This window comes from Phascolarctos cinereus, unplaced genomic scaffold, assembly GCF_003287225.1.
Source record: "Phascolarctos cinereus isolate Bilbo 61053 unplaced genomic scaffold, phaCin_HiC Scaffold_726;HRSCAF=1367, whole genome shotgun sequence".
In the NCBI taxonomy this organism is placed as follows: Eukaryota; Metazoa; Chordata; class Mammalia; order Diprotodontia; family Phascolarctidae; genus Phascolarctos; species Phascolarctos cinereus.
This window is the reverse complement of record NW_027556098.1, coordinates 414,407,350-414,422,160: the sequence shown is the minus strand read 5'-3', so window position 1 is coordinate 414,422,160 and position 14,811 is coordinate 414,407,350. Positions and strand designations below refer to the sequence as shown.

General features: G+C 41.9%; 1 protein-coding gene across 1 annotated transcript; it reads right to left on the bottom strand.

Annotated features, from left to right (window-relative positions):
• Positions 1 to 248: 248 nt before the first annotated feature.
• LOC110220248 (myeloid cell surface antigen CD33-like) lies at positions 249 to 8,314 on the bottom strand. Its single transcript, XM_021004218.2, has 6 exons — positions 8,205 to 8,314; positions 7,388 to 7,771; positions 6,531 to 6,815; positions 6,140 to 6,227; positions 5,936 to 6,032; positions 249 to 2,222 (listed from the first exon to the last, which is right to left on the bottom strand). Exons 1-6 carry the CDS (start codon positions 8,296 to 8,298, stop codon positions 2,118 to 2,120), a joined length of 1,053 nt encoding a protein of 350 aa, XP_020859877.1. The 5' UTR covers positions 8,299 to 8,314; the 3' UTR covers positions 249 to 2,117.
• Between the last annotated feature and the right edge of the window lie 6,497 nt (positions 8,315 to 14,811).

Sequence of the window (14,811 nt, the reverse complement as noted above, 5' to 3'; positions counted from 1 at the left end):
TGTACCTTGGAAGCTAAGAGAAAGTGGATGAAGATTCAAAGTTCTATAAGGATCCCTGCAGGAGAAATACACCATAATTAAGGGGCCCATCTTAAGGATTCCAGAAAAACCATTTCTAGCAGCTGTAAGTTACCTCTTTGACCCCTAAGCTTGAGTCTCTTCTCTCATGTACATTGTACGTACCTCTGGGAGTGTGTAATAGACATTTTGAGAAGAATGTTGAGTACAAAATGTTTTAACTCTACCACTTTAGTAAACGCCCTTTTCTAATTAAGTTTATTAAGTCTTACTGACTAATTGGTAACAACATATGATTATGGCAGAAAGCATTCTTATGGGGAGTTATGATCTATAACAGTACAAAACAACTCCCTAGGGCTATACCCCCAAGGAACTCAAAGAAAGAAGGAAAAGACTCATATGTGGAAAAATATTTATGAAAGCTCTTTTTACGGGGGTGAAGAATTGGGAACTGAGGGGATACCCATCAATTGGGGAATGATTGAACAAGCTATGGTATGTGAATGTGATGGAATACAGTTACTTCAAAAACTAACGAAGAGGATGGTTTTAGAGAAGTCTGGGAAAGACTTATATGAATTGTTGCAAAGTTGAGTGAGCAGAACCAGAACTATCTACACAGTATCAGCAATATCGTAATGACGATCAACTGTAAAAGACTTAGTAACTCTGATCAACACAATGACCCAAAGGACTCATGATGAAATATGCTACCCACCTCCAGAAAGAGCTAATGGACTCAGTGCAGACTAAAGGTTTTTTTTTTCCTTTTTCTTGCTTTTCATGGACCATGGCTGATGAGGACATTTGTTTTGCATGACTATGCTTATTTGTAATAGATTTTATTTTTCTTACCTTCTTATTGGGTGGGTGAGGTAGTCCACTTTACAACTGTTGCCCTGTCTTGGTTTCAACTCCACAGAACAAGATGCCCTTCCCAGGATAAGCTCATTACTTCTAAACTCACTACCATGCTGTTGACTCAAGCTTTGATTGACACCGCCTCCCTTAGCCTCTTCTCTGCTCTGATTGGAGGGCTAGAAGGCAGAATACCAAACTCCCCCAAATGCCTTCCTTTGTAGAGGGCAGAAATTGGACTCAACTCACTCCACTTTGCATCTGCTGCCCTACATGGTTTCAACTCCACAGAACAAGAAACTCCTTAGTTTCCCATCCCCATCTTCCCTCCGCCCTCTTTCCTGCCTCCTTTTGGGCATTATCTCCCCTTTCAGTTTCTAAGATCCTTGAGTATAGAAGACTGTCTTTCTTTTTGTTGATCATATCCCCAGCACTTAGGACAGTTCCTAGCACATAGTAAGCACTTAATAAATGTTTATTGGATTAGAGGGAGACAATGTGGACTGAAAAAATAATAAAAAGTCTCTATGTTTTGAGTAAATACAGAAGGAAGAAGAGAGAGAAAAGAAGAAAGAAATGGGGAAAGAAAGAAGGAAAGAAAGGAAGAAAGAAAGAGAAAGGAAGGAAGAGGGAAAGAACAAAAAAGAGAAAGGAAGAAGAAAGAAAAGAAGAAGAAAAAAGAGAGATAAAAAAAGAAAAGAAGGAAAGAAGTGGGAAAGGAAGAAAGAAAGAAAGAAAGAAAGAGGAAAAGAAGGAAAAGAGAACAACTCCAATCCATCAGGGATATGAGGGAATAGAGTAGCCAGGCTCTGGGGCCCCAACTCAGTGCAAGTGGGAATTGGGATGGTACCCCTTCCCCCAATGCTGAGATTCTATGCTCTATGACTTTCTGACAGATAATAAGGGTTTTGTCCTCTGGACAAGTGCCATAGTGAGAACAGGATGTGACTTCTTGGAAAATGCCTTCTCTGCAGCCTACACCTTTGCCTCCTGGGGCTAGGCTATCCAAAAGGAAAGGAGACTTTGTTGTCAGGTTATCTCAATGTCATAAGGCAGATCAGAGAAGGACCTGAGTAGTGGGTCTCCAGACAGAGTGAGCTCCATCCAGGAATAGAATTAGATTGTATCTTCTTCATTTGACTTCCTATCCCATGACCCCCATGCCACCTCATTGAAACAGTCTCTGAGCACTGGTCTTGGGTATCTTGGTTTCCTGGGCTCTGGCTCTCCTGGTTGTTTCAAGGATTGATTCTTTTGAAGTTAAGGGATGCATAGTGAATCTCCTCTGATGGTGCCTGGGAGGCTAGGCTAGTCAGGGGCAAGCTAGGACCCCTGTGTTGATCCTATAAGGAGTGAAAGGAAAAGAATCTGGCATGAGCCCAGGATACTGAGGATCTTGGCCTGACTCTGGGGAACCAATCATGGTTTGAGAAGGAGGCTGTCTTGCCTTTTGGTCAGGAGCCTTTCTCTTAGGAATGGTTAGTGCCATTTGCTAATGCATATGACCTACCAGCCAAATTGTGATCTTTTCAAGGTGGGGGTGGGGCACAGAATGAGATACAAGGAGGGGGAAGCCATAATCTGGTAGTCAGAAAATACAGTTTTGAATCTAACCTTTGCCTACTACTCCATGGGTGAACTTTGAGGAGACCCCCACTGGGGCTTCACTTTCCCCCTCCTGATGTAATAGCTGGTGTACATAGTCCTTTAAATTCCACCAAGTGATTTGTTTCATTGGACTCCCAAAATAACCTTGTGAAGCAGGTGTTAGGGACATTATTATCCCATTTTAAATATAGGGACAATAAGGCTAAGAGACATGAAGTGATTTGCCCAGGGTAAATCCCAGTAAGCATCAGAATTTGGCTCTGAACCCTCTTCATGACTCCACAACCAATCTACTCTGCCAAGTCATAGTATGTCTGATGTTACTGTGTGACCTTAGGTAACTCTCTTCTTTCTGGGAAAACTCTAAGCTCCTTGGGTAAGTTCCTTCTTTCTGCTGGGGCTCAGTTTTCACCTATATAAAATGAGTGGGGTTATATTAGATCAGCTCTAAGGCTTTGCCAATGACTTGCTATGTGACCTTGGGAGAGTCCCTTTCCCACTCTGAGCCTCAGTTTTCCCTCTGTACAATGAGTTCTCTAAGATTCCTTCCAACTTTAAAGTCTATGAAAAGTGAGGGAACTTGGGGGAGTCACTTTCCCTCCTTCTCTGGGCCTCAGTTTCACTCTATAAAATTGAATTGGATCAGTCATGGTGGTGTCTTAGGCCCTTTTCTTCCATGATTGGGAGGCACAGTGATGCCTTGGAAAGAATACTAGATGTGGAATCAAAGGACATGTAACTGAATTACATTGCCTTGTTTGTGAAGTGACCTCATCAAAATACTCCCTCTTTCCAGAACTTAGTTTCATTATCTGTAAAACTAAGGCTTGGGTGAATTTATTTCTGGGGTTCCTTCTACCCTTAAAGCTCTGATGTTATGAATCCTGTTTATATAAACAAATTACCTGAAGGCAAGAGGGCACCAGATGAGAAGCATCTTGATTCAGAGCCTTGCCAGTGGAGAGAATTATGGCTGGAGGGGTTTGACCAGGGCCAAGGAGCAAAGACTCTCAGGAACATGAGAGATCAGCAACTCCCAGCTCCCCATGGCACCACTGAGAAAATTGAAACTAAGAAAGGAAAAGGAACTGGCATCCTTCCTCATCTCCCTCCTCTTGTAGCCTCTCATCAGTCTGCCTTCTGACCTTATTATTCAATTGAAATTTCTCTCTCCAAAGTCACCAACTTATTACACAATAGAATAGCTTCTTCTCTATCCTCATCTTCCTTGACATCTCTGTAGCTTTTGTTGCTGCTAACCACCCTCTTCTAGATATTCTCTCCTCTCTGGGTTTTTTGTCACTGCCCCCTCTGGGTTCAACAGCCTGTCTGATTATGCCTCCTCCATCTCTTTGGCTGATTTGTTATCCATGTCATACCTCCTAACTGTGGGTGTCCCCCAAGATTCTGTCCTAGTCCTTCTCTTTTTTCTCTACAGTCTCTCATTTCATGATTTCAGCAGGTCCCATAGATTGGATTACCATCTCTAGTCAGATGACTCCCAGAGCTACACAGGGTGTCCCAAAAGTTTCAGTGCAGTTTGAAATTTTTTTTTTAATATACCTTTAAACTGCACTAAGTATCCTGAGACATCTTGTATATTCAGCCCAAAATGCTCTGCTAAGCTAGTCCTACATCACCAATTTGCTATTAGACATTTCCAACTGGATGTCCTGTATCCATCGCAAACTCTGCTTATCCAAAACAAAACTCATTTTCTACCAGACCCCCAACCCTCTCTCCCTCAACCTTCCCCATCACTGCCACAGGCACCATCACCCTCTTGGAATCTCTAGTTTCTTCAAAACCCAAATCAAGTGCCCTCTTCTCCATAAAACCTTTCCTGGTGCCTCAACCACCAGTGCCCACCCTCCAATAACCTCATTATGTATGTTTTCAATAAATACTTATACGCATGCATTTTATCTCCTTGCAGAATGTAAATTCTTTGAGGGCAGAGGACAGAGCTCTTTTGTTTTTGTCTTTCTGTCCCCATTGTTTAATATAATGACTGAAACATCATAAGGGCTTAACGAATTCACTGACCTCCTCAAACCTCCTGACTCTACAGCCCCCTTCTCCCTACAACTGGATAAGATGGAGGGTGACTTGGAGAACCCCTCACAGATCCCCTGCTTAAGCAAGGCACCCAGGACAGCCATCTCATCATTTCCCACCTGAATGCTCTCCTGGACTTCCTCATGGTGTCCAGAAACTCATTGTCCTGCAAGATTACATCAATTCTAGAACTCTTACATCCTCAATAAGTCCCTTGGGCCCAGCTCTTCCTCTGATGGGAGAGTGGAGGGTGGACATTGGAGAACTCCTACAAGATCCCCCACTTAAGGGGGAAGAGCTGTTGCCCACCTGGCTGCAGGAGTTCTTCATGCCCCACATTGGGCATCTCCCTCCACCATGTCTCAGTTTCTTTTTATACATTGTCTCCCACATTGAATGTAAGCTCTCAAGGGCAAGGATCGTCTTTTGCCTTACTTTGTATCCTGAGTTTAACACAGTGCTTGGCACATAGGAAGTATTTAATAAGTGTTTATTGACTGTGATTGATTGACTGGCTGACAATGTCTCAGATGTTGGTGCAAATTCCTGTATTTCTCAATTAAAAGCCCTTCACAATCTTGCTACAAACTTTATTTGAAGGCTAATTAAAATGTTCCTCCCTCAGGCACTTGCGGTTCTAAGCAAAAGGACCTACATCTTATTCTCCATTCACAACATTTCATGGGCAACCTCTATAGCTTTGCACATGCCTGAAATGTATTCACTCTGGTTCCTCACCTCTGCCTTTTGGAATTCTCTAGTTTATTTTATGGGCAGTTGGGTGACACAGTGGATAGAGCGCAGGGCTGGGAATCAAGATGAGTCTGAGTTCAAATCTGCCCTCAGACACTGAATAGCTGTGCGACCCTCGGCAAGTCACTTAACCCTATTTGCCTCAATTTCCTCATCAGTAAGATGAGCTGGAGAAGGAAATTGTGGACCACTCCTAGTTTCTTTGCCGAGAAAACCCCAAATGGGGTCAAGAAGAGTTGGACAGATCTGAAACGACTGAACAATAACAACAGAACACACAGGCCACACAGCCTGTCACAAGCAATACTTCAAACCCAGTGTCTTTGATCCCCTCACCAGGTTTCTACAGTACACCATGCTTCCTCAGACCTTGCACGTAAAAGATTTTTTTAAAAATTGTACTTGAGTTGAAGATGGCCCAACGCCTTCATTTCAAAACTTAGGAAACTGAGGATGAAAGGGGAAAGACCATGTCTGAGATCCACTGAACATCATACTCCAAATGTGGCCTGACAAGGGCAAAGACCAGCCCCTCCTCAAGGCTTATCAGTGGTAGAAACCATTTTTTAATCTTCTCTAACGCCTCTAATTTTGGAAGGTGAGAATGGTGTTTCAAGACCACGGTCAAGTCACTCACCAAAGGGACACCTTCATACACCTGATGGATATTATCCACTTCCTTGCTGTCCTGGAGGTCTGAATTCTCTACCTTCCTCTTCCTCAGGAACTTCACACTGAAAAAAATGAGCCCAACATCGTGACCTGACCCCTAATCCCACCACTGAGGTAGTCCTTTCCTCCCACTTCCAATCCCAGCTTCAATGCCAGCCACTTCACTCACAGTGCCAGAATGAGACATAGGGCAAAAAGGGCCATGATTCCAGCTCCCAGAAAGATCCCTTTAGAGAATGTGAGGAGACCATTTCTATCTGTTAAAAAAAAAAAGGATTAGATATGTAAGGCTCTCCAAGAAACATGTGATTTGGGCAGCTGGGTGGCACAGTAGATAGAGTGCCAGCTCTGGAGACAGGAAGACCATAGTTCAAATCCAGTCTTGGACACTCTTGGCATAGCTTTGCCCTCTGTAAAATGCCAGGTGCTGCTTTGCCCTGTTAAGGAGCTAAGTTTTCCAGGGGTGTCTGGTGTTCTATTTGCCAGTCTGAGATTTCTCCTCTTCCATCCACAAAGTACCCATGTTTTCAGATCCAAGTTTCCTGGCCCCCAGTACTCACAGGTAACACTGAGATGAACAGTTCTTTCTGTGCTTACTTGGGCCCCAGGGAGGGTCACTTGACAGGTAAGATTAGAACCATGGTCCTGGAGACTTGGGGTAAGGGTCAGCTCAGAGAAATAGGTTGTTTCTCTGCTGACTTCCTGGGAAGAGAGCATAGCCCCTGTCCAAGAGAAAATAGGAGGCGTCCCACACACAAAGTCAGAGGGAACAACACAAATCACTTTCACCAGGTGTCCAGGCTCCAAGGTCCTGGGAATGTAGATTTCTGGCTTCTGTGTCAGAGCTGGGGGAAAGAAAGTGAAGCAGACCTCAGATAAGGGACCTCCAACCTTAACCAGTAATCTCAACACCATCCCTTATATATCTCCAGGTTCCCCTGACAATGGGACATCCCTTCTAAGATCGCAGCTCTGTCCTTCCTACAACGCCCCAGGGCCTGAGCTACTCACTGATGCCTAGGGGCTGCTGTTTCAGCAAATAGGAGCCCACAATATGGTCACTACCATGATGGGTTTCAAGCTGTCCTCTATAACCTAGATATCCATCCCTCTTCCAATATCTCTGGCTCTATCTCTGACTCACAGGATAGCCAAGGTCATTGCCAATTCCTGACTCGCTTAGCTTTGACTCATGTCCTGTTTCTCCAAAGGGAGGAGTCCCCAGTGAGTCCCACTCCTAGGTCTCATGCCCTCTACACTCTCCCCTGGCCACTGGCACTGACTGGAGTAATACTTGTTCCTGTGACCTACACTCCCCTTGAGACATGGAGCATAAGAGACCCCACTTCCCAGTGATTCTTTGGAAGCTCCCTCTATCCCATGGCCTAGCTCAATTCCCTGTCACTAAGGTCCTTACCTTTCACACTCACATTAACCATATATCTTAGGTAATTGAATTTCAAAGCCTGTCCTCTGACTATCCGGAAGAAGTACTCCCCACTGTCCCTCTTCTGGACATTCACAATGCTCAGGGAGCAGTTGTCCTTCTTAGGGTCCCCAACAAGGTGGAATCGCCCCCTGGCCTCCTTCTGCACATCCAGGTTTGGGTCATTTGTCGCCACTGGTTTGTCTTTTTTAGTGTTGGCTCCTTCCTTGAACCAGGACCCAAAAGCCTGGAAGTCACGGGTCACTTGATATGAAGGGAAGGAGAAAGCACAGGGAACCTGGATGCACAGTCCCTCTTGTACTGTCACTGATGCTGCGACTTCTAGCTTATATCCTGGGAGCTGGGACTGGGACCCTGTGGGCAGAAAGATACTCAGGCAACATTAATCATGAAACTTCAAATAATAAAGCCACTGTTCTTACAACAGGAAGAGATCTCAGAACCAAGGATATCAGAGCACAGAACATGGAAAGAAGCATGTGAGAGTCAGAAGCAACCACAGAACAGAGATTACTCAAAAGGGAAGAGAATGCAAAATATCAACCTTCAAAGCAGGAAAGGATTTTAAAGATCATCTACTTCAATTCCTTTAAGTACTGATGAGTAAACTGAGACCCAAAGAGAGTTTGCTGACTTGGCCAAAGGGCTCACAACCAGAGGCAGAGACAGGAGTACAGGTAAAGCCTCCTGGCTCCAAAGCTTTTGGTCTCTCCACTGTCCCACACCCCCCCCCAGACTTTTAGAGGGCTACCTTGACCATCCCAACACCAGCCCTTACCCTACTCACCCCCCAAGATCTGGAATGTCAAGAACAGCAGCAGCAACATCTCTGATCCAGTAGACAGATACGCTCTGGCTAGAAATGCTGAACCCTGCATCATTCCCCAGATCCCCCTTGGCCAATCAACACCAAGATTAAGAGCAAAGGGGAAGCTAGGAGGAGGAAGTGCAGACTTCCTCATAGCTCTGGAGAATGGTGGGAAAAAAATGAGTTTTGGGCGTGGAACACTTAACAGGAACATTTAAAGCCTTCTAGTATGTATCCCCATGCCACCTGTGCCCCAGATCTCCCAAGAGTCTGAATCCCTCAACTGAGCCAGGCAGAGTTTACACTACCCAATATAAGGTCAAGGGAGAGTCTGATCAAGCTGTTGTTCTGTATGTATGGAAAGGGTTGAAAAGCATAGGAGGGAGAAAAGTCCCAAGTTGTCCATGCCTAGAGACAGGGAGAGGGAGAAGTGAAAGACCCAGGCAGAAAGAAAGGAGTAGCCATGGACCACAAAGGCTGGAGAAGAGCCAAAGGATAGAGGTCAAGATCAAGACTACCACAGCCCAAGCTGAAGTACTATCTCAGAGGGAGCATTCGCCCCCTTGTATTTGGATCTTGATTTCATTTTGTTAATTGCCCACACTTTTTTTTATAAAGATCTGTTGCCCAGCAGAAATCACTGTAGCTGGCACCTTCTCTTAAGCTCTCTAATCTCCATCTCTCTCTCTTCAATGGGTAGAGGAAAACCCGAAAAAACATAATGGAAATGATGGGGATGGGATTCACACTGCACCCCTAAAAGGAAAAGACCATGTCTTTGGGACTTGAACTCCAAAACCAGTTTCCTGCCAAAGTTTCCAGATCTCTGGCGTTTGCCTGATGTACCTAGCCCATCCTAGTCAATAATCCTTTAACTGCCCTTTCATTGTGGTCCTCACTGTCTGCACCTGTCCCACCCCAGACTTCTTGCCACTCCTTAATCCCATTTAGACCTCTTTCTCTCTGACCTCTGGACCACCCCAGGCTACTTGACACCCCTAGATCCCATCTAGATCATCACACAGTCTTTCTGTATAAAAGTGTCCATTTTTCTGCCATTAAATTAGTCAAATTCTTAAAATCTGGCCTGCTTCTATTAGTGACACAATAAACTTTGTCTCTGAGTGAAAGAAGTCTTGAGTGGTCGAAATCTTTCAAGGAAGACCCACACCATTTGCCCTTGCATTTTGGGGTTCACAGCACCCCTAGACCACAACAGAAAGACACCAGTATGTTTTAAGACAATGAGATTGGTCCCTGGAGATTAGTCTAAGGCAAAGGTCTCAATTCTATGTGACTTCCTTTCTCTGAAAAGCTAAAAAAAAATCACCTTGAAAATACATCTTGCCAATAAAATTCATTAAATGCTCTAAGCCCCCAGGTCAGCTGGTAATTAGGAGACATAGGGGGGTCTCTCAGCCATCTCAGCTTTAAGTGGGCAAGTCACTTAATCCCTCTAGATCTCTGAACCTCTGTTCTTCATATGTAAAATGGGAATGATAATAATAACACCCACTTCACACAGTTGTTATGAGGATCAAATGACTTAATACATGCAAAGTGCTTTGCAAACCTTAAAACACTAAGGGCAGGTAGGTGGCACAGTGGATAGAGTACCAGGCCTGAAGTCAGGAAGACCTGAGTTCAAATCTGACCTCAGACCAGACACTTGACACTTACTAGCTGTGTGACACTGGGCAAGTCACTTAACCTCAATTGCCTCACCCTCCCCCCCCAAAAAAACCTAACTAAATACTAGCTATTAATTGAATTTAGTACTATCAATCATCCAGTTTCCCTTCTTTCTCTTACATTGTCTAATAAAATATTTTTTAAAACCCTTCAAGATGCAATTAAAATTATCTTATTATCTTCATCTAAAAAACATTCTGAATAATGTAAATAATGAGCGAGAAAAACTTTTAAATATGAAATAAAACCTTAGTAATTAACTTGGCCACCAGTTAATATGAGGCCATAAAACAAAGACAAAAGGGTGGAGTCAATGCATCATTGTTCTCTCAGCAACTCTGAGAAACCAGAATTCAGTTCCACTTTGCTGGATTCTGGATTAGTATGCTAAGCCACAAGCCAGGGAAAGGAAAAGGCTCCAGCTGTTAGAATGCTTGGAGTCAGTCTCCTGCCAAAGTTCCTCCATCTGTGGCTACCACTGCTGCTGCCCATGGCTGAATCATTGATGCTAAAACTGCTACATCATTCATGACAGCTGCCTGTCACTGTGCTCTTTCCAAAGCCTTTCTCTGTACCATATGGAACTTTAACAAAAATGGACCACATACTAGGGCACAGAGATAATGCGAACAAAGGCAAAAAGGCAGAAATAATCTATACATCCTTCACAGTCTCTTCTACTTAATAACTAGTTATTACATTAAGACTAAGGTTTTTCCCCTTTCCTACTTCTTCATCCAGAAATCAACCAGTGTGGGAAATCTCTCTTAGAGATTTACCCAGGTCAAGATCTAATCGGACAGTATAAGAAATTCTAAGTTTAAGCTAATGGCTATGTTTCTGCTCATTGTGTTTGCTCAGACTGGTCCTGGAGAAATGCTGATTCTCCCTATTATCAAGACAGGTGATATGGATATTGATGTCTCTTTGACCAAGATTTGAGTGACCTAAGTCAGGTCTCCAAAATAGCCTACCTCCCATTTGATTAACCAATTAGAAGTGATTAGGCATCCCTCAGGAACACCTCCTCTTTGAAGGGCATATAAACTGTAACTCTCCCCCGCCACCATTAAAGGTCTTTGGTTTAAGAGAGATGGCCAAATGACCATTCTTTTCTTGTTAACCTATTGGCCTTATTAATAAAATGATTAAATTGCCCAGAAACTATGTCTCTTGAACTTTTTAATTGTCAGGATAGAAATTGGCTCAGGGACCACAAACAAAAGGTACAGACCCAAATGGAGACATAACAGGGAAATCTTAAATAATGAGTAGGCCAAAGAATAAATCATAGAAACAACTCATTACTATGCAAAAGAAAATTATAATGATGAAACAGCATACCAAAATTTCTGGAATGCAGCTAAAGCAGTCCTCAGGGGAAAAATCATATCCTTACAATCATATGTTAACAAAATAGAAAAGAGAAAATTAATGAACTAAATATGCATTTTTTTCAAATTAGAGAATTAACAAACCCAAAATAAGCACAAAAGAAGAAAATTAAAAATTAGAAGGGGAAATAAATTAGAAACAAAAACCATAAAAATAATAAATAAAACTAAAAGCCAGACTTTGGTTTGGTTTGGTTTTTTAAAGGACTAAATAAATTCATCAACCCTTGCCTAAGGTGATTTTTTAAAAAAGAGAGCAGAAAATAAAATCAATAAAATAACAAATTAGCAAGGTGAAATCACAGCAAAACCAGAAAAAGAGTAATCAGAACATATTATGTGCTATTGTGTCCTAACAACACTAAGAACACAAAGAAATAGAGTAATACCTTCAAAAATATAAAATACCCAAACTCTCAGAAGACCAGATAGAGATATTAAATAATCAGATTTCAAGGGGAAAAAAACAATAGATCTAGTTGTAAATAAAAGAATTCTATCAAAATTTTAAAGAACAATAAGTAAAGATACTTCACAAATTATTCTCAAAAATTGAGGGGGAAAAGAGAACACTGCCAGAATTTTTTTTTATGAGACATATATAGTACTGATACCTAAACCAAGGAAAGATAACACACAGAAAGAAAATATAGGCCAATATCATTAATTAATAGTCAATCAAAACTTTTAAACAAAATCCTAGCAAGCAGATTACATCAATACAAGAAATTATTCATTTATGATCTAGTGGGATTTATACCAGGGATTCAAAGATTATTCAAAATTAGGAAAATTATAAACAGAGAAATATGTATATTCTTTTGCTATCCCACTTAGAAGATATCACATTATCTTTTCTCTCTAGTTTCAAGTCTTTTAACTCTAGTTTTTCCAGAAATTTGTTTGGTTCTCTTCTGTTTACCTTTCTATGAGACTTATCAAAAACTGACAAAGGGATATTGAAGTCTCCTGTCATTATTGTGTTATTGTTTGTGTCTTCTTAAAGCTCAGATGTTTCCTTTTTGAATTCTGGTGCTGTCGAACTCCAATAAATTATGGAGTCTATTCTAAACAAAAGAGATAACAAAATTAGGGTGCATGTGTCCACTCGTTAATTTCTTTCAAGCTGACTCGACACGCACTGCATGGGAGTTCAGTCCAAAACTGGGCCTGTCTAAGGGGGCCGGTTGAAAACTGGCTTGATTTGGGATTTGGGGGTATAGAGTAAATGCCCTTCAAAGAGTAGGTGTTTCCAAGGGGTGCCAATTAACTCTGGTTGTTCCACGCACTGAGAGGTGGGCTATGTTAAAATGAGGGCTTGAGTATGTGACTTAGGTCACATACCTAATATAGCTTAATACCTGCTCTATCAGACCACCCCCACTCTTGGGCTATATAGGCAGAAGAATCTGTCTCCACCCAAAGCTGAGAAGATTAAATCAATTCAAGTCTGGGTTGGAGTTTGACCAGGATAAGACTCAAGGCAATCTCACCATCGGTAATGTCCTTCTGAAGAACTTTGGAGCAGAACAGGAGATTGGGAGCTCTGAGTCTCCAAGACACAGAATACCAAGAGAAATCATTTTTCACAATGCTAGGGCATTTGAAGCATCTAAGTTTATTATTGATATTAGTTTGTTTCCTGTGATTCCTTTCAGCATAATATAATTTCCTTGTTTATCTCTTTTTGTTTTTTGAATGTTTGTTTTTGCCTCATCTGATAACATCGTATCAACTTCTGCTTTTTTGGATTCACTTAGTGCATGGTGAATTTTTTTTTCATTCCCTCAATTTTATTTTGTATGTGTGTCTTTGTTTTATACATGTGTTCCTTATAAGCAACATTTGTATGGTTTTGTTTTCTTATTCAATTTGTACTCTTTTTGTCTTATTGTATCGCTTAATACATTCACATTTAAAATTATAATAGATTTCTAAAATTGTGTCTCTAAACAGGCACCTCAAAAATGTTTTTTTTCAAAATATGACTTTTCCCCTATTCTGCTGTAAGCACAATATTATTTATCTTGACTTTAACCTTTCTTTTAAGTGGCCCTGTTCCCACTGACTCTCTTCTCATCCCTGATCCCCTCTTCTCATTTGTTACCCTTTCTGCTTAGGGTTTTATTTGTTAGGTCCTCTCTCCTGCTTTTACCTGTTTATGAAGTTCTATCCCATTCCCCCCCTTTTTTCTACTCAGTCAGATAGATTCCTTCTTTCTCTCCTCACCTTTAGCTAGTACTATTCAATAGGTTTTTTAATTTCATTTTTGTACTCCTTTCTAAAGGATTTCTTTCACTTTCTTCATTATCATCTTCTCTGTCTATTTACTCTAGACCCTTATTCTGATTCATGAATCCTATAATCATCTGGTCTCTGTCTTTTCTCTGTATTCATCATACAATCAAAGCCTCCAAGGTAGCCATCCCAGGCTCTGTCCTCTAGGAACTTTCTGCCACTGCCTTTTGTAGCTTACCCCATGGATTCCCCTTTTCCTTTGTGGCTTGCTCCCAGAGCAATGCCATTTATTTCAAGTGTCAGAAAGGACACTGCTTTATGGTAGGGCACTTTCCCTCACCCCCCATCTATACCCTTGTCTTTTTCTAGGTTTGACTGGAAATCTCCTCCCTGGATATATGCTCTCCCATTCCTCCAGGTGCCAGTTGCCCATCAAGGGTTCCAACTCTCTCCCCTCACCCCAAGGACTAATAGACTTTTCAGGCACTAAAACCCCCAGACCTCATCTAGTACAAAGTCCTCATCTCCCTTCACCCATAGGAGCATTCGTCAGTCAATGGGATCCCCTCCGACCTCCAAAGTGAGGCCTCCTTCCTTTCCTCTACTTTCAATCTTCCCCTCTCCTCCTCCTTAACCAGTGCCCCAATAGGTTCTTCAGTTTCTGAGATCACAGAGGTCACCTTATTCTCATTTCTAGTCCTTGAATTGAGCCCTGCACACCATTCACTCCTCTCTACCCTGCTACTTTCTCCCATGTTGTAACATAGTCTCACAAAAGAAGTTCACCTGTAGGCAGGGTGTCACTAGGTTCCGTCTATAATGCCCTTCATCTACATCGTCACTGTTACCTCTCCCAGATTTCCACCTTCACCTCTGTCTTTTTGTGGACATTTAGAAAGAAGTTTCTCACCGGTGTCTCTGTTGTCACTCTGTTTCTATTGCTAGCTGCATTTATTCACTCAACTTGTATTTCTATTGTTCGGGGTGTTTGAGATACAAATCATTTCTTCAGTTCTGGTTTTCTTTCTTAAAAAAATGTTTTAAACTTTTCTTTATTACTGAATGACCATCTTTTGTCCCAAGTGGTTAAGTTCAGATTTGCAGCATAGGTCAACTTGGGCTGCATCCTGAGTTCCAGTGTTCTTCGGAACACATTATTCCATTCCCTCCTCCTTTTTCTAGTGAATACAAAATAATCTTCATTATTCAAATGTTCTTTCCTTTGCATTTGGAAGTCTTTCTCTTGATGGCTTACAGAGCTT

What these genes read in the sequence shown, in the direction of transcription:
- LOC110220248 (XM_021004218.2), bottom strand. Translation starts at nt 8,298, where the DNA reads ATGATGCAGGGTTCAGCATTTCTAGCCAGAGCGTATCTGTCTACTGGA. An exon ending in GACATTCCAGATCTTGGGGG is followed by an intron (nt 7,772 to 8,204) that starts GTGAGTAGGGTA and finishes TTCTGCCCACAG; the next exon opens with GGTCCCAGTCCCAGCTCCCA. An exon ending in TGTTCATCTCAGTGTTACCT is followed by an intron (nt 6,228 to 6,530) that starts GTGAGTACTGGG and finishes TTTTTTTAACAG; the next exon opens with ATAGAAATGGTCTCCTCACA.